This window comes from Macaca thibetana, chromosome 6 (assembly GCF_024542745.1).
Source record: "Macaca thibetana thibetana isolate TM-01 chromosome 6, ASM2454274v1, whole genome shotgun sequence".
Taxonomy (NCBI): domain Eukaryota; kingdom Metazoa; phylum Chordata; class Mammalia; order Primates; family Cercopithecidae; genus Macaca; species Macaca thibetana.
The window spans coordinates 156862518-156885695 of record NC_065583.1 but is presented as its reverse complement, the minus strand read 5'-3'; the positions used below and the strand labels follow the sequence as shown (position 1 = coordinate 156885695).

Here is a 23178-nt window from a genome sequence, read left to right as displayed (position 1 = left end):
CCTGACTAATTTTTGTATTTTTCAGTAGAGACAAGATTTCACCATGTTGACCAGGCTAGTCTTGAACTCCTGACCTCACGTGATCCACCCACCTCGGTCTCCCAAAGTGCTAGGATTACAGGTGTGAGCCATCACTCCCCGACTCTTGTCAATCTTAAAGAAGGAGACAAGACAACTTGAGTCCTGTATTTTTCAAGGACTGGGCTAAGAGCAGTGCCCTCATTTTCCCATAGGATTTAGGCATTACCATTCTAAGTTCATACACATGGAAACAGAAGCAAAAAACTTAAGTAATTTGATCAATTTATTAGGCAACTAAATAGTGTTCTAGGATTTTAACACAAAGCATCCCCAACTTCTTTTGCAATAAGCCTTACTATTTCAGAAAAAAATATTTACAATTTATGCTATATTTATATCAGATTAATTAAACTATAATGTGACTTAAAATAGTATATTAATCTTTGGAAGAAAGGCCAAGTAAGCAGTTTCTTCATTGTATTTATAATAATGCCACGTCAAATAAATAATAATCTGACTGCGTCTTTGAAACTGGTAGTCATTATTAGGTGTAGGGAATTTTACTTGATGCTAAATGTTCTGTCCCTGTGAGATAGATGTCATTAATGCAAAAGAATCTGACTGATGAAATATTTGAAGTTCAATGTCTACTCCTTTTTAATATCATGTAACACAAAAAATTAAAATAATGAAATACATTAGGAGTGTTGATAAAAGAATATGTGGTATGCTCTTTGTATATAAATAAAGATAGCCTGTCTGATCTTGCTATTTTTATGTACCTGACAATTAAATGTAGAATGTATCAATATAAATGTTTTCAGCTGCTATATTTTCTAAGTAAATATTCTTATATTAATTAAGATATGTAAACATTACATGAAAACTGATACATGAGTTTAAAACATAAACACACAAATATGAAAATAAATAAATGGCTTAGTAGTATTTACTGGGCACGTGAAAAAAACCCACTATGAGAACCATTTACACAAATATATGAACTCCATTATTGACATTTCATGTTAATTATGGTCAAAAGAGCTGATACTGACTACTATCAACAATTGTAAGGGAGGTTTAACTAGGATTTTGTAAAACAGTATACTCCTCTATTTTTCCTGACATCAGGTTTTAATTCAAGTTTTCAGGCTTCCTGAATTGGTCATCAGGAAGATTCAATATATGTGTATGAAATAGGCACAGGCATGGCTTAAATTATATGCACTAACAAAAATAATATGAAGTAGTTCATAAGTTGTTAATTATGAAACAGCAATCAGAGAATCATCAAATGGACATTTGATGCTCAGGTAATGAGCATTACGAGATTTTCGTGTCCAATTAAAAACTACACACTGGTCTTCCATTCTGTAATGAAATGGAACGTTTCCATTCTGTTTCTAAGGCCCTGGAATGATACCTGGTAGATTTCTGGCTCTGGCTCTGACCTATTTTATGGGAACTAAGCCCTTTGTGTAGGAATTTGATCATTCAGTTTTTGTAGTCATCACCTGTCAAAAATTTTGTGATTTCTGAAGAGGCACAGAAACCTTGAAATAATGATTTCTTTTTAACTCAGTTTACACTATATTAACTGAAGTAGGACTGAGATTTGAGTGGTGCTAATAAAGAACCATCATCCTAGATTTCTCTTGAATTTCATTTTCTGATCGCTTAAAATGACCTTCTCACTCACTGGCCTTCCTCAAAATACATTGCTTAGGTTTAGCTCTTTCCTTAGATAGTAAAATGTTTTCTTTAATAACTGTAAAAAAATGTTTTCTTCCAATGAATCTAGCCAGAAATAGCACGTCTTTTATATTGTATCATCGTAGTCCCCTGCACCTTTTAAATGGTAGTTAATGTTAAACCATCACTTTTTAATGCACATTCATCCTTTGTTGGTATACATTGAGCACAAATCATAAAATAATTATCTTAACAAAAGTCATTAAAAACAATAAATTTTTTCACAAGATGTTTCACCATACTGATAAATAAGATTTCAGTGTTAAAAAAACATCATATATTATTAATTTAAATTCTGTATCACATAGTAACTCAACAGCCACACAATTCATTTTCTGGATACAGTTATTCAGAGACGGTTTACAAAATAGGAAGCCAAGGTCTCTGGAAGATCAAAATGGTTAATAAAATTTATCTTTCAGGGAAACAAGCCAATCCAAACACTGATTTTATTCATAAGCACTCATAAGTCTACGTTTTGAGGTGTCAAAAGTTATGTTTTAGTATGATTGGTCTTCAGTGAAAATAACTGGAAACATGCTGAGATGGAGTCATGCTAATTAGGGGAATGGAATTAGAGTGATACTATTAATATACACCATTATAAGTGACTACTATTTCCATACTTCTTATATAACATGCCATCCAACATAACTGATTCTTTGGTTTTCAGCATGTTGGTAGTTTATTCCAGTCATTTTTTTTGCACAATTTCAACTAAATTCATTAGTTCTGAGGATGTTTAATAGCATTGTAATTGGGTTTTTAAGCACAAATTGCCAAATTTGTTGTTTGTGAAGACTAATGAACATTTTATTTTATATCCCACTTAGCACTTTCTAGAGAAAACTGTCTAACTCTAAGATATTTGCATATTTAAAAGATCTTTAAAAACACTTTTGCCCCTTAATGACCTAGTAGGACAGATAATCGTAGGTTCCCATGATGCATTAGTCAGTACAATACTGATATTAACACATATTAAAGTGGAAGTATGCACTTTATTCAATACACTAAAGCTCTGAAGAAAGGAACAAAGAAATGCAAGAGCAAAGAAAATTGTGTAGAGCAGCATTTGAATAGCAGCCTATTTATACTTGAGATAAACTTACTTTTGTTGTTTAATGAAGTACTCACTTAAACTGTAATATGTGTACATAAACGAATGCACATTGTATTTACATATTATGTTACTGATATATTTGCTTCCCCCAAATCACAAGCTATAGCAGTCCAACGCTATTAGAACATCACTCTCAGTGACCTGATTTATGCATCCAAGTGCATACACATACATGTATTTACTTACAAAACATATGCAAACATTCACATTCAGGCACATGGGCACACAAAATTGATGTTTGTTAGCCAATTGTATGCATAAAACGTGTAAAAGAATTTTTTTAAAAAATTCATAAAGGATGTTTATATCACGGCAATATGCTATTAGGTAACTAACATTCTTTATAAATAAATGTTTGGCTTTGTATGGTATCATTAATGGACTAATGTCATATATTTGTGTGCGTATGTCTTTATGCATGCATGCCTGTGTGACATGTGCATGCATGTGTGTTAGTATAATTCCAAACAAGGCAGTTGAAATAGTATCCCTGTTTCTTTCCTCTAGGGAGATAAGTATTTTAAGGTAGGAATTATACTTATTATTTTTTTTTTTCTTTTTTTTTATTTTTTTTTTTATTTTTCATTTTTTATTATTTATTTATTTATTTATTAATTATTATTATACTTTAAGTTGTAGGGTACATGTGCATAACGTGCAGGTTTGTTACATATGTATACTTGTGCCATGTTGGTGTGCTGCACCCATCAACTCATCATTTACATCAGGTATAACTCCCAATGCAATCCCCCCCCCCCCCCCCCCTCCCCATGATAGGTCCCGGTGTGTGATGTTCCCCTTCCTGAGTCCGAGTGATCTCATTGTTCAGTTCCCACCTATGAGTGAGAACATGCGGTGTTTGGTTTTCTGTTCTTGTGATAGTTTGCTAAGAATGATGGTTTCCAGCTGCATCCATGTCCCTACAAAGGACACAAACTCATCCTTTTTGATGGCTGTATAGTATTCCATGGTGTATATGTGCCACATTTTCTTAATCCAATCTGTCACTGATGGACATTTGGGTTGATTCCAAGTCTTTGCTATTGTGAATAGTGCTGCAATAAACATACGTGTGCATGTGTCTTTATAGCAGCATAATTTATAATCCTTTGGGTATATACCCAGTAATGGGATGGCTGGGTCATATGGTACATCTAGTTCTAGATCCTTGAGGATACGCCATACTGTTTTCCATAATGGTTGAACTAGTTTACAATCCCACCAACAGTGTAAAAGTGTTCCTATTTCTCCACATCCTCTCCAGCACCTGTTGTTTCCTGACTTTTTAATGATCGCCATTCTAACTGGTGTGAGATGGTATCTCATTGTGGTTTTGATTTGCATTTCTCTGATGGCCAGTGATGATGAGCATTTTTTCATGTGTCTGTTGGCTGTATGAATGTCTTCTTTTGAGAAATGTCTGTTCATATCCTTTGCCCACTTTTTGATGGGGTTGTTCGTTTTTTTCTTGTAAATTTGTTTGAGTTCTTTGTAGGTTCTGGATATTAGCCCTTTGTCAGATGAGTAGATTGCAAAAATTTTCTCCCATTCTGTAGGTTGCCTGTTCACTCTGATGGTAGTTTCTTTTGCTGTGCAGAAGCTCTTTAATTTAATGAGATCCCATGAGTTTCTTCACAGAATTGGAAAAAACTGCTTTAAAGTTCATATGGAACCAAAAAAGAGCCCGCATCTCCAAGACAATCCTAAGTCAAAAGAACAAAGCTGGAGGCATCACGCTACCTGACTTCAAACTCTACTACAAGGCTACAGTAACCAAAACAGCATGGTACTGGTACCAAAACAGAGATATAGACCAATGGAACAGAACAGAGTCCTCAGAAATAATACCACACATCTACAGCCATCTGATCTTTGACAAACCTGAGAGAAACAAGAAATGGGGAAAGGATTCCCTATTTAATAAATGGTGCTGGGAAAATTGGCTAGCCATAAGTAGAAAGCTGAAACTGGATCCTTTCCTTACTCCTTATACGAAAATTAATTCAAGATGGATTAGAGACTTAAATGTTAGACCTAATACCATAAAAATCCTAGAGGAAAACCTAGGTAGTACCATTCAGGACATAGGCATGGGCAAAGACTTCATGTCTAAAACACCAAAAGCAACAGCAGCAAAAGCCAAAATTGGAATTATACTTATTTTATATTTGAAGCAAACATCATTATTGAGAAAATAGAACAAAATGTGAAATATCACCATCAAAGAATGTCAAACTTTTTCAACTAATTCTAAGCTCTTCTAATGGAATAATAATGTGTAATCATAAATATGTACATTTTTGTGCCACCGCTTAGATTACTGGATTAATAAGCATGTTTTCCTAAATATTAAGTGATACCTTGGAACTAACAGAAACTGCAGGTCTCATACTCATTGTAAGTTGCATTATGTTATTTATTTTATTATATCCCTATTTCTATTTTTCACTTTAACTACATATTACAGTCTATTCTATAATTATAATGCATATAAGGATATATATACATATTCATGTGTATATTCTTCATTTCTATATCTATATCTATATATGTTCTATGTTGTTTTCTTTTTAAAGTACAGAAAAGAAAGAAAGAGTTAAGCAAGTATGTCTGAGATCTATTCATGCCAGTGTATTTCCATGTTGGAGCACTCCAGGAAAAGAAAGAAGGCAAGGGACCCAATCAAATCCTCTTATAAACATGATAATGACAAAACTTTTGGTAAACAATCTTGTGGTATTAGCTAGAGAGAAAGTGCTTATCTATAACATCTTTTTAGTTGGATGTGTCTCACATAACACACTGGTAAACAAATCTATAATCTGTAGACTTATGGAGCAGGGTTCCCTGAAAAATGGGTTATATGCTATGTAGTTATAGAAGTATAAAGAGATATTTATGATAAAAAATAGCTCCTTTCTGCATTAGTTATGTGGCTATGCCATTTACTTGGAGATGTCACATGTTGATCTGATTCAGAGTGCATCTCGTGGTCAGGAAGGACATAGGGTGCTGCTGGAATATCCTAGATCTATCTCTACTTCATCCATCTCATAAATATGCATATCCTCAAAATTTTAGAAAAACTTGAGATTTGTTACTGAACACTTGTCTAAATTAAAAATGAGTTTTACTTAACTCAATTTTTAGCAAAAAATTGATTGTCAATAGGGACATTTGCTTTTTTATGGTTTTTGGATTATGCTGCTGTAGCAAATCCTGTAATACATTATTAAGGAGCCTTCATTACCATTTTGGCCTGATATGACAGGATATAATTGATGTGATATAATGTCTTATGATATGATTGATATAATATCTTATGATATGATTGATATAATATGTTCTGGCCAGTAAAAAATAAAAGGAGAGCAGATTTATATTTTTTCCTAAAAAAATATTTATGTCTTTGGCATTATTTTATTTTATTTTTTTACATAACACAGTATTTGAGGGGTGAATAATTTACTCATTAGAAAAAATTGCCAACTCAAGAAATATAAATCCCCCAGTGCAATACAATTATATATATGTGTGTGTGTATGTATATCTGACAATTTATGTGACAAGCAAAATTTATACAGGAAAATTTCAAAGAACTATTTACTCTCTTCAGCAAATAATTAAAACTAACATATAAGCAGAGCAAATAATATATTTGAAAATCTCATTCAACTTTTGTAATATGCCATATTTGTTTTAAACAGAGAGTATTTATTTAAGTGTTACAGAAATATTGAAGGATATGTAACATTTTCTTGCATGGGTATAAATAATGGATAATCAACATAATAGGGAAAGTGGTTAATTTATTTTCAATTATTTCATTACATTGTTTTAGAAAAAGTGAGGATACGTTTAAAATGTGTTTAAATCACATTATCTGATGGAAAAGAGCATCTAGAAATAAAAACCATTGCTTTTTAATTTACTGTAGCAAACGCTTGCATGCAAGTTATGTGTAAACACACTAACCTGTTTTAGGATCGACGGAGAAGTAGGGTTGTCCCTGGAGAATGCTGTAAACCACCCGAGCACTGTTTCCATAGGTAGGGTCATCTGCATCAGTAGCTGTCACCTGTAGAACAGAGGTACCTGTGCATTCAGGAAAACAAATTTTAGTGTGTGATGGCATTTAGCATATGATTAATTTGAACACAGAAAATGGGTATGGTGAAATGTCTATGGAGATCAGTAATGGTTGTGTCCTAGTAAATTTAATTAAATGTATGTATAAAACATATTACTTGTTTTCTTTTCCTGCCATCAACTGTAATCAAAGAGAGTCTAAAATATAATATTGGTCTGAAACCTTTTAACATGGTTCTTTATGTGCTGGTAACATTGTGAATAGTCTCTTTTGATTTTCATTAAAAAAGCAATAAAACATAACCAAGGTTTGGTCGGCTTGTGCTAATAAATCAAATTGGTACTAACTGTGCAGTTAAATCAGAGGTATGATAAAGCTGTATATAACATGTTTCATGACTGTTTTGAAAAGTGGAGGTGGAATGATTTGTGATTAAGTCGGGAAGGTGGGTGAGTTGACATTCAATTATCAATGACATCACAACACTCCATTCAACTCATTTTCTGTGTTACACATTCTTTTTGTTTATTACCTGCATAATTAATGAGTCACATAATTGGTCTCCTTTTTTTGTTTGTTTTTTTGTTTGTTCGTTTTTGAGACATGAGATGGAGTCTTGCTCTGTCATTCTGTATGGAGTGCAGTGGCACGATCTCGGCCTACTGCAACCTTTGCCTCCCAGATTCAAGCGATTCTCCTGCCTCAGATTCCTGAGTAGCTAGGACTACAGGCGCCCTCCACCATGCCCAGATAATTTTTTTATTTTTAGTAGAGACAGGGTTTTGCCATGTTGGTCAGGTTGGTCTTGAGCTCCTGATCTCTGGTTATCTGCCCCCCTCAACCTCCCAAAGTGCTGGAATTAAAAGCATGAGCCACTGTGTGCAGCCAACTGGTCTACTAAGTTCAAATCTCATTCCTTTAGTGTCTCGTACACAGTGCCAACATTGCACTGGATTTTTTATAATGAAAATGAATTATAAATTCATTTATAACATTACAAATACTATATTTTGAGGTAATAAAATTATTGAATGTAGTATGCTCATGCCTTTATGCTTACTTTTTAAAACCCAATTTGTATAATTAGATACACCTATATAATATTTCAATTGTTTCTAAACGAAAACTTAATCTAAGTATAACATGACAACCATATATTAAGGGATATACAACTTCATTGCAGAATTAGTAGGTAAGAATGCTCATCTAAGAATTCACATCTATTCATAAAATGTACCTGATGAATCATCTAATAGTGCACACTTGATATTTTATTCCACGTCACTAGAAAAATTCTACCTACTAATTTGGGTTATCTATCAAGTAAAAATATTTTTACAATCAAATGATCTTGTATGGAATTTTGTATTCATTTTGGTATTTGAATATGGAAGCACTGACAAGAGTTTTTTATTTTAGTAATGATATCAATGATTCAGGACCTAATGTCTGTTCAACTAGAAAATGTGTACTTCTAGGCCTGGGCGTGGTGGCTCACGCCTGTAATCCCAGCACTTTGGGAGGCTGAGGCTGGGGGGATCACCTGAGGTCAGGAGTTCGAGATCAGCCTGGCAAATATGGCAAAACCCTGTCTCTATTAAAAATAGAAAAATTAGCTGGGCTTGGTGGCGCATGCCTGTAATCCCAGCTAGTTGGGAAGCTGAGATAGGAGAATTGCTTGAACTTGGGAAGTGGAAGTTGCAGTGAACCGAGATTGTGCCATCGCACTCCAGCCTGTTCAACAAGAGCGAAACTCCGTCAAAAAAAAAAAAAAAAAGAAGAGAAAACTTGTACTTCTTTGTTGAACTTCAGACACAACTTTAGGGAAAGCTTGTTCTGTGTCTTCAAGTGATTCTACAAAATAGAATTAATATGCCAAGTTCACCTAACAATCCTTATTAGCAGATCATAAATATTTAGAATATATTAAGGATTCTGGCCCCTAAAAAGTATTTTAACAATGAGACTCTAAGAAGAAATATGACTTGCAATTATCCATCCTCAGAGGATGAGAGCTGTGTTATGTCTAAAAGAGATTTCAAATTATAGACCAATAAAATAGTATGGTGACAGTAACTGCTGTTTAGAATGCTGAGAAACTGGGTCACTCATACACTGTGGGTAGAAATGTGATTGTTTGGCAATTTCTTATAAAACTAAACACACATTTACCCAGTAAATTGAATAGGGAATTTTTTTATTTTTTATTTTTATTTTATTATTATTATTTTTTGAGACAGAGTTTTGTTCATGCTGCCCAGGCTGGAGTACAATGGCACAATCTTGGCTCATTACAACCTCCACCTCCTGGGTTCAAGTGATTCTCCTGTCTCAGCCTCTTGAGAAGTTGGGATTACAGGCGCCTGCCACCATGCCCAGCTAATTTTTTCTATTTGTAGTAGAGATGGGGTTTCACCATGTTGGCCAGGCTGTGAACTCCTGACCTTAGGTGATTCGCCCGGCTCAGCCTCCCAAAGTTCTGGGATTACAGGTGTGAGCCACCGCATCCAGCCCTAGCATTTTAACAAATAAATAAAAACTGATGTTCATAGAAAACCCTGCTTACAAATATTCATAGTGGCATTGTTCATGATAGCCCCACACTGGAAACCATCCTGACGTCCTTCAATGAGAGACTTGTTAAACGAACTGGTACATTCATAGTATGAAACATTACTCAACAATAAAAATGAATAGACTATGGATACATGCAACAACTTGTATGAATCTTCAGGGAATCAACTAAATGAAAATTAAGTAAATCCCAAAAGGTTGTATACTATGATCCCATTTATATAGCATTTTTGAAATGAAAAAAAAAATTAGAAATGAATAACAAGTTATTATTTTCTGGAGATTTTGGGAGACAGACTAGAGCAATGAAGTTTGGTATAGAAGGGAAGCATAAGGGATCCTTATGATATTGGAACTGTTCCATATTTTAATTATGATAATTGACATACAAATAGGCACAGCTGATAAAATTCTGTAGAACTAAGCTCACTCGTACACACAGACATACACACACACACAAATGTATACAAGTAAATCTAGGGAAAACTAATGACAATCAGTAGATTTTACTATTTCAATAACCTGGTTATGATATTGCTTTATAGTTTTGCATGATCTTACCATTGTGGAAAAAAAAAAAAGATTTGCAAAATGTTACCATTACACGTGAATCTACAACGGTCTCAAAATTACAAGTATTAAAGACAAAGATGAGTTCTTGCCTCTGTGCTACTCCATTATTAGAGAGGTAGTTTGGGTTTGTGTGTCCTGTGAGTTTTCTCAATATACCACTAACCTTTCTGGCTTGATTAAATCAATTCCCACCACAAACTGTCCTGAGCTGGTCACATACAGACTATCTCTTCCACTATAAAGTATAATTAGTTATTAACATAGCATATTAGGGACTTTTTATGTGATGGCACAACACTTGATCCATAACCAATATTTAACCCTCCAACTTATTCAGAGAATACCACTAGGTAGGCATCTACAACTAAAAGTTGATTTTGAAGACATTTTCATTGGTACCTCACTGAAAAAAATAAAATAAAATAAAGTCTGTTGTTAGGTACCCAGATTAGGCTTTAAATGTGCAGCAAGCTTAAAATATGGTTAAAAATGGTCTAAAATTATTTCAATTAAATCTTTCTTTGAAGGTCAGGCACAGTGGCTCACGTCTGTAATCCCAACAATTTGGGAGGCCAAGGCAGGCAGATCACCTGAGGTTGGTGGTTTGAGACCAGCCTGACCAACATGGAGAAATCTCATCTCTACTAAAAATACAAAATTAGCTGGACATGGTGGTGCATGCCTGTAATCCCAGCTACTTGGGAGGCTGAGGCAGGTGAATTGCTTGAACTAGGGAGGCAGAGGTTGAAGTGAGCCGAGATCATGCCATTGCACTATGAACTGGGCAATGAGAGTGAAACTCCATCTCACCACCACCACCACCACCACCAACAACAAAAATCTTTCTTTGATCTGATAAGAGAAGTGTTAATAGTTCTAGGCACATAGGGATTACTGGGACTCGGGAGAGGGAAAACTACAGAAAACAGTAGAATAACGGCCATTGAAAAACTAGGCTTATACACTCCTCAGGTTTTGAAATTAGCTCTGGCCCGGAAATAGCAATTTAAGCCTAAATAGTTTTTAATATCTAAATAGCAGTCCCTGGGTAACCATTTCATGCAAAAAGCTGAGAAGTACAAACAGTGCAAGATCACTCCTCATTTGCTATAATAGGCTGAATTGCCACATGAAAGAAAGAGAGTTGCTCTGTTTAGCTTGAGGTGTCTATAAAAGTCTAGCCTTGTTAAGTGAGAGTCGAGATACATGAAGGCAGTGACAAGTTAAATAAGGAAAAACAAGAAAAGGAGATGAAAAAGGAAGAAGGGTAGCATGGTGATATTGTCTAAGTGATTGTTTAAAGTAACAAAGGAAAGTTAGTAGAGCAGACAAAAAAATATATATAGTAACTCTCTGCCCTGATCCAAAAGAATGGTCATTAATAGCTACATACATTTCTGCACAGGAAGTCTCCCACAATTCTCTTTGTGTGTGAAGCAAAGAGCAACAAATTGCCTCTTGTACTATGTGTACTGTACTTCGGTGGTGCCTGAAGGCATCAGGTTACCACTTTGAGTATCAGATTGCTGACTGAAGGGAACACACACACTTATGAATAGCAGAACCCAACTAAATGCCAACCCATCAGAGAACAGAACAGGGTTGGAAATAAATAGCAGGGATGGAAAAGAAATCTCTTGCCCCATTGTTCAAGGATCTTTTACTAGGTAGGACTGGAAAGAAAGCTTAGAGCTGAAAGAAAAATATATTCATATCTTAAATTCTTATTTATTTGAAATCTAGATGGAAAATTGTAAGACTTGGTATATTCAGTAATTCTTTATACTAGAAAAAAGTGTGTGCTTTTATTAATGCTATAGGCTAAATGTTCATGTGCCCCTCAAATTCCTATGTTGAAATCCTAACTTCTAGTGTGATGGTATTTGGGGGCAGGGTTTTTGCAAATACCGCGTGAGAGCAGATCCCTCTTTATTAAGAGATTAGTGACTTTATTAAGAAGGCCCCAAAGAGCTTCCTCATTCCTTCTGCCATATGATGACACAGCAAGAAGATGGCCTTCTGTGAACCAGGAAGTGTGCCATCATCATGGAATCTGCTTGCACCTTGATCTTGCACGTCCCATCCTTCAGAATTGTCACAAACAAATGTTGTTTAAGCCACCTACACTATGACTTTCTGTTATATGAGTCCAAATAAACTAAGACAATCAAAAAATCAATCAATAAACAAAAAGGAAATGAATAAGTAAGCTAATCAAGGTATATCTTATGGGTTAAATCACATCCTCCAAAATGGATATGTTGAAGTCCTAATCCCCCGTACCTCAGAATGTGACCTTCCTTAGAAATAGTACTTTTTTTTTTAAAATTAATTAATTAATTTATTATTATTATACTTTAAGTTGTAGGGTACATGTGCATAACGTGCAGGTTTGTTACATATGTATGCTTGTGCCATGTTGGTGTGCTGCACCCATCAACTCGTCATTTACATCAGGTATAACTCCCAATGCAATCCCTCCCCCCTCCCCCCTCCCCCCTCCCCATGATAGGCCCCGGTGTGTGATGTTCCCCTTCCTGAGTCCAAGTGATCTCATTGTTCAGTTCCCACCTATGAGTGAGAACATGCGGTGTTTGGTAAATGAAATTAGTTAAGAGAAGATCATGCCAGAGTAGTGTTGGCCCTAATCTACATTGACTGGCATCCTTATAAAAATGAAAAATGTGGAGAAAGGTACATATACACAGGGATAACACCATGTGAAGATGAATGTAAATATTAGGGCGATGTGGCTACAAGCCAAAAACACCAAAGATGGTCAGCGAACCACTAGACACTATGGGAGAGCTGTGAAACAGGTCCCTTCTCTGAGAGAATAAACTGCTGACACCTTGTTCTCAGGCATCTAGCTTCCAGACTGTGAGATAATACATTTCTGTTGTGTCAGTCACCCAGTCTGTGGCACTTTTGTAGGGTCACACTCTAGCAAATGAAGATGGTGTGCTAGAGTTTCAGTGGGAAAAACTGACATTTATTCTCATAATTTTTAGTTGCTTTTTAATCTGGGCAAAACTATGAAGTTATAAGTCAAGAAAAAAATTGTGTATTATATTTGAAACCAGATCCATCATAAGAAAGATAAAAAGTTATTGTTACAAATAGATTAAAGTAAATAAAGATGCATATCTGATCTTTTTGATCAGACACTTCTAATGATCTGTCTGTTGACATTTTTAAAGTTAGTTAATGTATTGTATTGGGCATTTTAATGAATTTTATCACTCATTAAAAGTTCAAGTGAAACAGATTCTCAGTATTTACATCTCTGTCTGAGAAAAGTCTCCTATTTGAATAATTCAATTTCTTTATTCATACTGTGTGCCCAAATTTTCTGCATAGAAAAGAAAAAAAAATTCTCTACAGTGCAAGACTTCAAAATGGAAACATATAATGTCTAAAATTCCATTATTCTACCAGAATATTAAAATAGGAATCTAATTTTCTCTGGGAATTATTATATAGGTTTGATGAATAGATATTAAACCAACAGTTCCTCTCTCTAGATAACTGGTTTCTCAATTAAAGAAATATCTTTCAAAAGTGCTTTAGAAACATTCTTATATTTTGAAACTGTTTCCCTTAAAAACTATAATTACAAAAATGTTGTATTTCAAGTTTCATTGGTTATTTGGTATATAATATTTTCATGTTAAATATTTCCTGTGGCACAGTTAGCTGTTCCCATGCTGAGGATTAGTTTCTCTCAGCTGATGTTTTACACAAATCTGAGGAAGATTTAAGTATATGAGAATGCTTTCAAGATATCTTTTCTACAATAAAACTTAAGTCTTATTTTCTTTAGGGACTGCCCTGTGTCATTCTCATTCTTTTCATTTGTTTTTTGGTACTACTGCTTTATAAATAGCACGCATTTTGCACAGATGCACATCAATAAGAAACAGAAAGAGTAGACTTCCTGGAAAGTTTCTAAAAACCAATTTGAAATATTTAATAAGGCATTTTTATACCAAGCAAATACTCTCTGAGACTACAAATTGTTATGCATGACTCATCAGGGTTCACAGCTCTGTTAAAATCTCAAGAGATTCAATGTTGAATAAGATCTTTGAGTAAAAATAAGCTGGAGATTTACAAAGGCTCAGAGTACCTCTCTGAAGGAATCTCTTAGGGCTTAATTCTCAGAAGAATTTCCCAGGAAATGTGAAAAAGCAATAGTCGTCAAGACACAACTTAAATTTCATTCTATACAGGAAAACTGTAATTTCACCAACGACCAATAACACTGAATTCTAGTCATTGTGTAATTTTATAAAGTTTTGAGTATTCACTCAAGCCATTGGATTGAAAAGAAAAACATTTCTGCAAGTACACATATGAAACATCTGGGCTGAGTACCAAAACAAAATTCACTATTTTGTGTACTAACTATAAAACCACAGCAATTGTTAATTTCTGTGCACTTTCAATAAGATCTTATTTATGGAACTAACTAATGTGAAATTTCACATTCACATGTACAACTTATATTCTGCTCCATAAATGGAAAAAATAAAAATCAGGGAAATAATATGTATTAAGTGCCAATGATGTGGTAGCCCTCTGTTATAAGCCATTGAATTTAATAAAATAATTAAATTAACATTAATATTGAGAAAATGACATTTAATACTGTTTTACCCACAGAGAAGTTGAGGTTCAAAAAAGTTGTTTAGTTGACAATTGAAGAAGGCAGAATTCAAGTCCAGCCCTATCTATTTTGATATGTAGCAGTCTTTCTCATATACGCTATTACTCGACCCAGTCAAGATCTGCTGAATCTTGTTTAATACTTACAATATTTTCTGCAATTGTTTTGTGTGGTCCTTGATGGTGTATAAGGACACTGTGGATGCATCTACTTGGGCAGAAGAAGCTTTCTATCACATTTCCTATAGTGAAAGGCCGAGGCAGTAACTCCATTTTGTCAAATAAGAGTATGTGGCAGAATACTTAGAAGGGAGTAATATCCAGGTACTAACAACACTGTTGTGCTCCTCTGCAGTCTTGTAGAATGTTCATAATTCTCTTCATAGTTGTACAGAGTAAATGGCTGTGGTGAAAACTGACTGGACTGATCATATGCCCACTAGTCTTACATATCTTACAAGTATATTTGTATATTATCTCAAATTAATTTCCTACCCTGTCCTGCTCTGCTCTGCTTGCAGAAACTTAATAGCTGTCATTGATATTGATTAGCTTTTCTTACCAACAGAATAAGGGGAAGTAATAGACGGAAACTGAAAAACAATAATAAGTCAATCTCTCTGTCTCTGCCTTTCTGTCTCTGTCTCCCTCCCACCTTCTTTCTGCTTCGGATGATTTCTCTGACTAAGATTGCAGTACTTCAGTGGTTCCAGCTCCCTTTCAGCTGTGCCCTACCATGGTCCATTCTATAAGATCCAGGTTCTGGGCTTAGGTAACACTACTCCTCTCAGCCTTAAAGGAGCCCTACTGTTGCAGTGATTGTTTCATAGGGTACTATTTGACTTTTCAGCCCCTCCATTTTTGTAACTTGTTCTCAATTTTTCCTATTTGTCTAACCACCAGTTGATGTGTTTTTCTGCTGGAACTTTGACTGATACAGAAGGTATTAACAGATTTCTCCCCAATGGTCCTTTACCCATTTTGAAGAGTAATGACTACACACTATGAAACACAAAGGTTAGATTCTATATTTGATGCTAATATAGTGAGTACAAGTTAAGTATCTCTTACGCTTGGGACCAACATTTCAGATTTCAGATTCTTTTCAGTTTCAAATATTTGCATATACATAATGAGACACTTTGGGGATGGGACCCAAGTTTAAATATGAAATTCATTTAAATTTCATATGCATCTCATTTCTATAGACTGAAAGTAAGTTATGCTTTTAATAATTTTGTGAATGAAACAATATTTGTGTACATTTAACCATCAGAAAGCATTATCTCAGCCACGTATGTGGACAATCTCTGGCTGTTTGGCATCACCACTATTTCTGACTCTGAATTTATATGCTACTGATAAACAACCATTTTCACACAGAAGTACTAAATGGTAAAATAAATAAATAAATAAATAAATAAATAAATAAATAAAAAGCATACAATTAATGCAGTGAAAAAGTAATGCATTTGTAGTAGCTAAGTAGAAGAACAGCATCACCAGAATACATATATGAGCCATTAAACAATAAACTAAAAGATTACTGTCTACTGTACTTTTTAAGGACAGAATAAACATCAGAAGCAATTGAGGGATCAGGAAATGGTTCCTCTGGAGATGGCTATTTAAAATTTTTTCTCTAGAGTCACTTGCCTTATTAGCAATTGTTTACATCTTTGATTTTATAGATGGACAAGATTTTTTGTTCTGTTACAAATGCACACTACTCTATTCCTACAATGACCCTATCACATATTTTCATCACATAGGAACTTTTCTTCAGTGTTAAACAATGTCATCTTCATCATCACGTGAGCATTCAGAAAGTTTTGGATATTGAAGCATTTTGGATTTCAGATTTTGGAATTAGGGATACTCAATCTGTACTTTAAAATGGGAATCTGGATGCCCTTTGCATTCAAAAACGTGAATTACTCAGCATATTAGAACCTGACAAATACATCATCTGGAGAGTTGTTTATTGCATGTGAAATGAAATGATGAATTTCTTAGGAGAGAATGTTATATATATATATATATATATAGAGAGAGAGAGAGAGAGAGAGAGAGACAGAGAGAGAGAGAGAGAATGTTTAAGAACTCAAATACTTGTTGTCAAAGTAGCCTATAAATTATCTCTCTTATGTGTGATATGTTTTAGAAATGATTTCTTGAGATTAGCTTCCATTTTACGTAATTAATGAAGTGGAAAGTAACGGTGTCACCATCAAGAATTAATTCATGAGCCTGCATGGTGGCTCACACTTGCAATCCCAGCATTCTGGGAGGCTGGGGCTGGTGGATTGCTTAAACTCAGTAGTTTAAGACCAGCCTGGGCAACATGGCAAAACCCTGTTTCTGCAAAAAATACAAAAATTAGCCAGACTTGGTAGTGCACACTTGTGGTCCTTGCTACTCAGGAGTGTGAGGTAGGAGAATCAGTTGACCATCAGAGGGCAAGGCTGCAGTGAGCCCTGATTGTGCCACTGCACTCCAGCCGGGGTAACAGAGTGAGATCTTGTCTCAAAAAATTTAAAAAAAAAATGCATTTTTTAAAACTATGAGAAAGGCCTAGTGCAGTGGCTCAGACGTATAATAACAGAACTGTGGGAGGCCAAGTTGAGCTCAGGAGTTTGAGCCCAGGTGTTCAAGATCAGCCTGGGCAACATAGAGATACCATGTTTCTACCAAAAAAAAAAAAATTTTTTTTTTTTTTTTTTGAGATGGAGTCTCACTCTGTCACCCAGGCTGGAGTGCAGTGGTGCGATCTCGACTCACTGCAAGCTCTGCCTCCCAGGTTTGCACCATTCTCCTGCCTCAGCCTCCCGAGTAGCTGGGACTACAGGTACCCGCCACTGCACCTGGCTAAGTTTTTGTATTTTTAGTAGAGTCGGGGTTTCACCATGTTAGCCAGGATGGTCTCGATCTCCTGACCTCACGATCCACCCGCCTCGGCCTCCCAAAGTGCTGTGATTACAGGTGTGAACCACTGTACCCAGCCAAAAAAAGAAAGTTTTTAAAATAAAAAATTATACAGATGTGGTGGTACACACCTGTAGTACCAGTTAATCAGGAGGCTGAGGCAGGAGGGTTTTGAGCCCAGGATTTCAAGGTTGCAGTGGGCTATGATCACGCCACTGCACTCCAGTCTAGGTGACAGAGTGAGACACCGTCTCAAAAAAAAAATAAATGAATAAAAAATTAAAAAAAACCTGTGACACAGCTATATCATCAAAATCAAGCATTTCTTGTTTAGCCTTTATCGTAATTAAGCCCGTAAGGTATCTTTATGAAGGACTCCTTAATCCTGAACACCAATGGGAATATCTACTTCCTTAAACAATTATCTCTCTTGTAAAGTTTAATGCTCCTATCTAAGATTTAATTTCTTTCACCAGGGTAAAACAGCCTGGGGCACAATATTGTTTTCAGGATGATTAGTATATTTAATCTCTTATATCTGTTATCTTCGGCACTAGATTCTTTCCTTTTAACTCCCTTTTGTGTGAGGAGTTAATATTTGATCCATGCATACTTAACCTTGTAAAACTTGTTCTTCTCACCTACAGGCTGTCAAACTTTAAGTGGTCACACAACTGGAGCCTCGGATGATAGCTCCCTTTAACCAGGAACCCTCAGATAGGCCTCTGAGGGGAATCTGAGTTCCGTTTTCCCAAAACAGCATACCCTGTCAGCAGGAAGTAGCTAATATCGGTCATGATCCCTATTCTAACAGCAGTTAGATGCACCTCTTCAGAGCAGGAAATGATAGAGGCAGCAGGCAGAGAAATCCTAGGCAGACCAGGGGCGGGTATCCCATGAAACCTCATCTTCAAGCCAAAGACAGTTTAAAGCATGAAGACCAAGCTACAAGTCAAATTCACAGACCAGATTAAGAATCTGTCTTCCTCTTTGTAGTGCTTTCCTTTGATTGAGCTTCACCCTTCACCTATTTTACATATATCTACCCTTTCCTAATTGTTTTTACACTGTTCTCACCTTTGACTGGTCCCTTTGTTTTAACCTTTTTTCCAAACCCATGAATGGATCAGTACACACTTCTTTAACCTATGCCTATAAAAACTGTGGACTCAGCCACACAGAGAGATGACCTGACTTCAGGAGAGACAAGTCAACCCTCCCATCCCCTCTCTGCCGAGAGCTGTTTGGTCACTCAATAAAATTCTCTGCTTTCACTACCCTTCAACTATCAGTGTGACCTCAGCGGGACAAGAGCACGAGACCCACTGAATGAAGGTGCCCAGAAAGTCTATAGCACTGGCCCTCTGACCTTGCCAATGGAGGGCAGCTGCCTCACATGACAGAAGCAATGGCAAGTCCAAGTCAGTCCCGGAGTCGTGAGAGTCCTGGAGTCATGGGCCAGAGCAGGGCAAAAGGCTAACTGAGATGCTAACATGCCTCTTTCCTTTGGACAGCAGGCAGCTAATTAGCACACTGTAACATCCCCTCTGGGGTTTGGTGGTCACAGGCACCACTGCCTGGGCATCATCAAATTCCCCTCAGGGTGACACACCTGATCTGACTGCAGCCTCACACAGAGTTTGCTCCTGTGTTGATGCTCAAAGCAGTTGGCCAGACCCCACATTTTCTCGCTTACATGCTCCCTCCTGCCAGGGGCTGAGTGCAGTGGGCTAAGTAGATGGAGTGACCCCGGCTCCAAGTCCAGCAAAGGGGGCGAGAAAAGTCCTGCATCAACTTCATGCTGTTCCTGTTTAATGAATGCAACAAAATTTCACAGTGTTCTCCACAGCAAATCATTATTCTTTTCATTTTAATCCTTGTCTTTTATGTTGTTGCTTTATTTCCAAAAAAATGAAAGGAAAAAAAAAAAACAGCTGGTTGATTGAAAGATAATAGCACATTATCATTTAAAAACTGAGTTGATGTTTTCCCCTCTCAACTGGAATGCTACCTCTTAGTAAGTGTGGCTGGAATGCATTGATATTCTTTCCAAGCTGGTTGAGTACTCTTCTGTTTCCAAAGCAGGAGTAACTTGCATCAGAAGAGGGGACTTGTGATATTTGTCTATTGATAAGAGCTGTTTTATTTTATTTTGTTTTTGTTCCCCTGTGATGTGGACGTTTTGGTTTACTGGAAGTTAATTCTTGTGTCACAATATTCCTTTTTTGATCCATCCTCAGAAAAATTCACCAAAGGCCTTATGGTAGAATAAAAATATAGTTTCTTGGATTGCACAGAAGAGATTAAAAAACAAAACAAAACAAAACAAAAAAAACCTCTTTCTTGTTTTGAAAGCTTCAATTTAATAAGTTGTCCGGGTGACTTTCCCAGTTTCTTCTCCGTATCTTGTATTTACAAGGACTTTCTTGGACAAGATAATGTTCTCCTTTAATGTTTAGGGCTATACATTTGATCTATCTCCCCACGCTGCCCACCTCCTGCCCATTAATCCAATTTCAGTGTCTTCAGTGCTCTAGGAATTTTTGGAATCTCTTATCCACTCTTGGTACCCTATCTTATTATTATGGTTTCTTTTTGAAATATTTATGGTTTCTTTTTGGTATACGGTCTCTGACATGTCAAAGGGGTGATATATCAGAAAGATATATCTAAGAGTAAGTTATATTGTAATAACAAACAAACACTAAATTTTAAAGTCTTTAAGCAATAAAAGTTGATTTCTCACTCACATACTCTGAAATGTGGTTGGGCTGGTGTGGCTTTGTTGCAAGCTGTCCTCCCTCGGAGGCAAATGTTGCTGAGTCACTACCCTCCATAACACAGGTGAGTGTTTGCAAAGCATCTAACCAGGTAAATAAAAGTATAGACAGTAGAATATCATTGGCTCACTACATTATATAAATGTATATTTAAGACAGAAAATTAAACATGGTGGAACAGAGTTCATGAAATGTCGCTTGGAATCACCAGGTTCTTTATGTCGCTGTCAACTGCAGTCTCAGTGGTTGCTTTAATCACATGGAATCTGATTCCAAGTGTATTTTTAGTTATAAAGCAGGTACAACCTAAGTGCTGCTACTATATCTCTTTGCTGAAAAGACACTAGAGAACAACTCCCATCAATCTCTTTTTGTTAAATGTATTGATTATATCGGATATTTTAAGTTAGAGAAGTCATACCTATACTTGGTAAGAAAAATAAACACAAGTCCAGTGCTATTTCTCTTAAGGAAAGCAACCTTAACATTGTCTTGTATACATTTCTATAACTCTATCTCTGTTCATTCAAAGGGCTATAATTTTATACATATATACATACAGTAAACAAAACACTATGCATTTTTACCCCACCCAATAATTTGTCATGTATATCTACATGACAATTACGTAAAATACTATTTTTTTTTTTTGAAAATTCAGGTAACTTAATTGGAGGGAAGAATTAAAAGAATTTTAGAAATAATCAGATGAGACATTTACAATTTGAGTATTTATGACAACTATGAAAATTAAGTGAACAATTTATGTTGGTATCTCTGAATAAAGCACTTGAAATAATGGACCAGAAAATTTACATTAAGATACAACACAAGAATTCAAAATCCACTAATAAAGAACACTTGAATGTAACAATTAAAATTTTGTTCACTGTGGGCAACACTGTGAAACCCTGTCTCTAATAAAAATACAACAATTAGCTGGGCATGATAGTACACGCCTTTAGGTGGGAGGCTGGGGTGGGAGGATCACTTGAGTCTGGGAGATTAAGGCTGCAGTGAGTCAGAATCATGCCACTGCACTCTAGCTAACCTGGGGGACAGAGTAAGATATTGTCTCAAAAAAATTAAAAAATATAGACAGCTTCACATATGAGGGAGACATAACACAGAAGAATCACTACAGAGTAATAATCTAGTAAATTATTGATCTTGAAAGACAAAGAACAAATACTTTGATCTCTTCTTTTATAATATATACTTATATAATAAATATAATTAAAATAATAGATGTTTAATATAATTTCTGTAGCTAGCTTACATTCCACATTGCTTATTATTGCATATTTAGATTTTTGTGTTTTTTTGTGTGCTTGTTTTCCATACTACATAATAAATTACCACAAACAGTTGCATATAACAAAAGCCATCACATTTGCTTCTATGTGTAAGGGTGCTTGTTTCTTGGTATCTACATGGACTGTTGTGATAAACTTGGAGAGTAGCACCCCCTTTATGAAAGGTCGCAACTTCCACAATATTCCATGTTATTTCCGTGTGGCACAGTAGTGGAAGCTTTAAATTGGCCATTTAGCTTGTACAGGACAAAAATATCCAAACAGGATTTCAAAGTTTTCTCCTTGCCAGAGTATGAGTACAAGAAAATTTTTCTATATATTAAAAGGGGAAGTGAAATTGGCTGAGAGAAACTCAGAGGATTTCAAGAAGATGTGCAATTATGACAAAGAGAATGAATTCATGATGATCAAGGACTGATCACTGAAAACCATTGGGAAAATGGAAGTCTGGTAGAAAGCAGTAGAGACCCGTGATGGCACTGCCAGTCTTCTTCCACACTGGGCTTTCTCTCTAAGTGATGTGCCCTCACCTTCTACCTTCACAGTGTTTTGTTTCTACATCCAATTTCTGTGTCTCCCCTCTATACCTGACCATTGTGCATTTACTCTCTATCTGATCATGATGACTTTCTCTACACCCAATCACTGTGCATTCATTCTATACCCAATTGCTGTATATTCTCACTATATCTGATGCTGTACTTTCTCTCTAACCTTGATCATTTTGCCTTCTATCTATATCTGACCATTGCACCTTCCAACTATACCTGACTGCAATGTTTATATCTGACTGCTGTGTCATTTTCACTCTATGCCTGGTCACTATGCCCTCACACTAAACCTAGTCATTTTGTATGTGTGTGTTATTTTCAGATATGATCTTGATGCCTTCTAATCACTGGGCCTACTCCACATCTCTCACGTTGAGCTTTCTCTCTGTGCCTGATCACTGAACATTCACTGAACACCTGACTCCTAGGAAATGGACATAACTATCCAAAATTATGTGCCCCCCCCAAAAAAAATTATCCAAACAGAATTGGAAATCAGGTTCAATTAAAAGTGAGAGTGATTATCATATATCCTGATTGTTTAAATAAAATAAAATTTCAGTATATGTCCTAATACCATAATTTCAGCTTTTGCTTAAAATATTTTTCAACTTATAAAATGATACAAACAATTTTAATTCATATGCTTTTATTAAAATATTGGGACAACAACATAGACTGATTAGTATTTTTAGTGATACTTGAATTATGACAAGTGTCAATTTTGAGATTATTGCTTTATTCTAGTAAGAAGGAAACAACATAAATTGTTATTATTAGGATCTATATGTGTGACATTCCAGTC

The 23178-nt window shown here is 35.6% G+C and overlaps 1 protein-coding gene across 11 annotated transcripts in view; it reads right to left on the bottom strand.

The window, feature by feature from the left end:
- CDH18 (cadherin 18) overlaps positions 1 to 23178 on the bottom strand; it is a 1131397-nt gene that overhangs the window by 236564 nt on the left and 871655 nt on the right. For all 11 annotated transcript variants that reach the window (XM_050795521.1, XM_050795518.1, XM_050795525.1 and 8 more), the window contains one exon: positions 6872 to 6991. In XM_050795521.1, coding sequence (XP_050651478.1) covers positions 6872 to 6991 — 120 coding nt within the window. The remainder of the gene's footprint in view (positions 1 to 6871; positions 6992 to 23178) is intronic.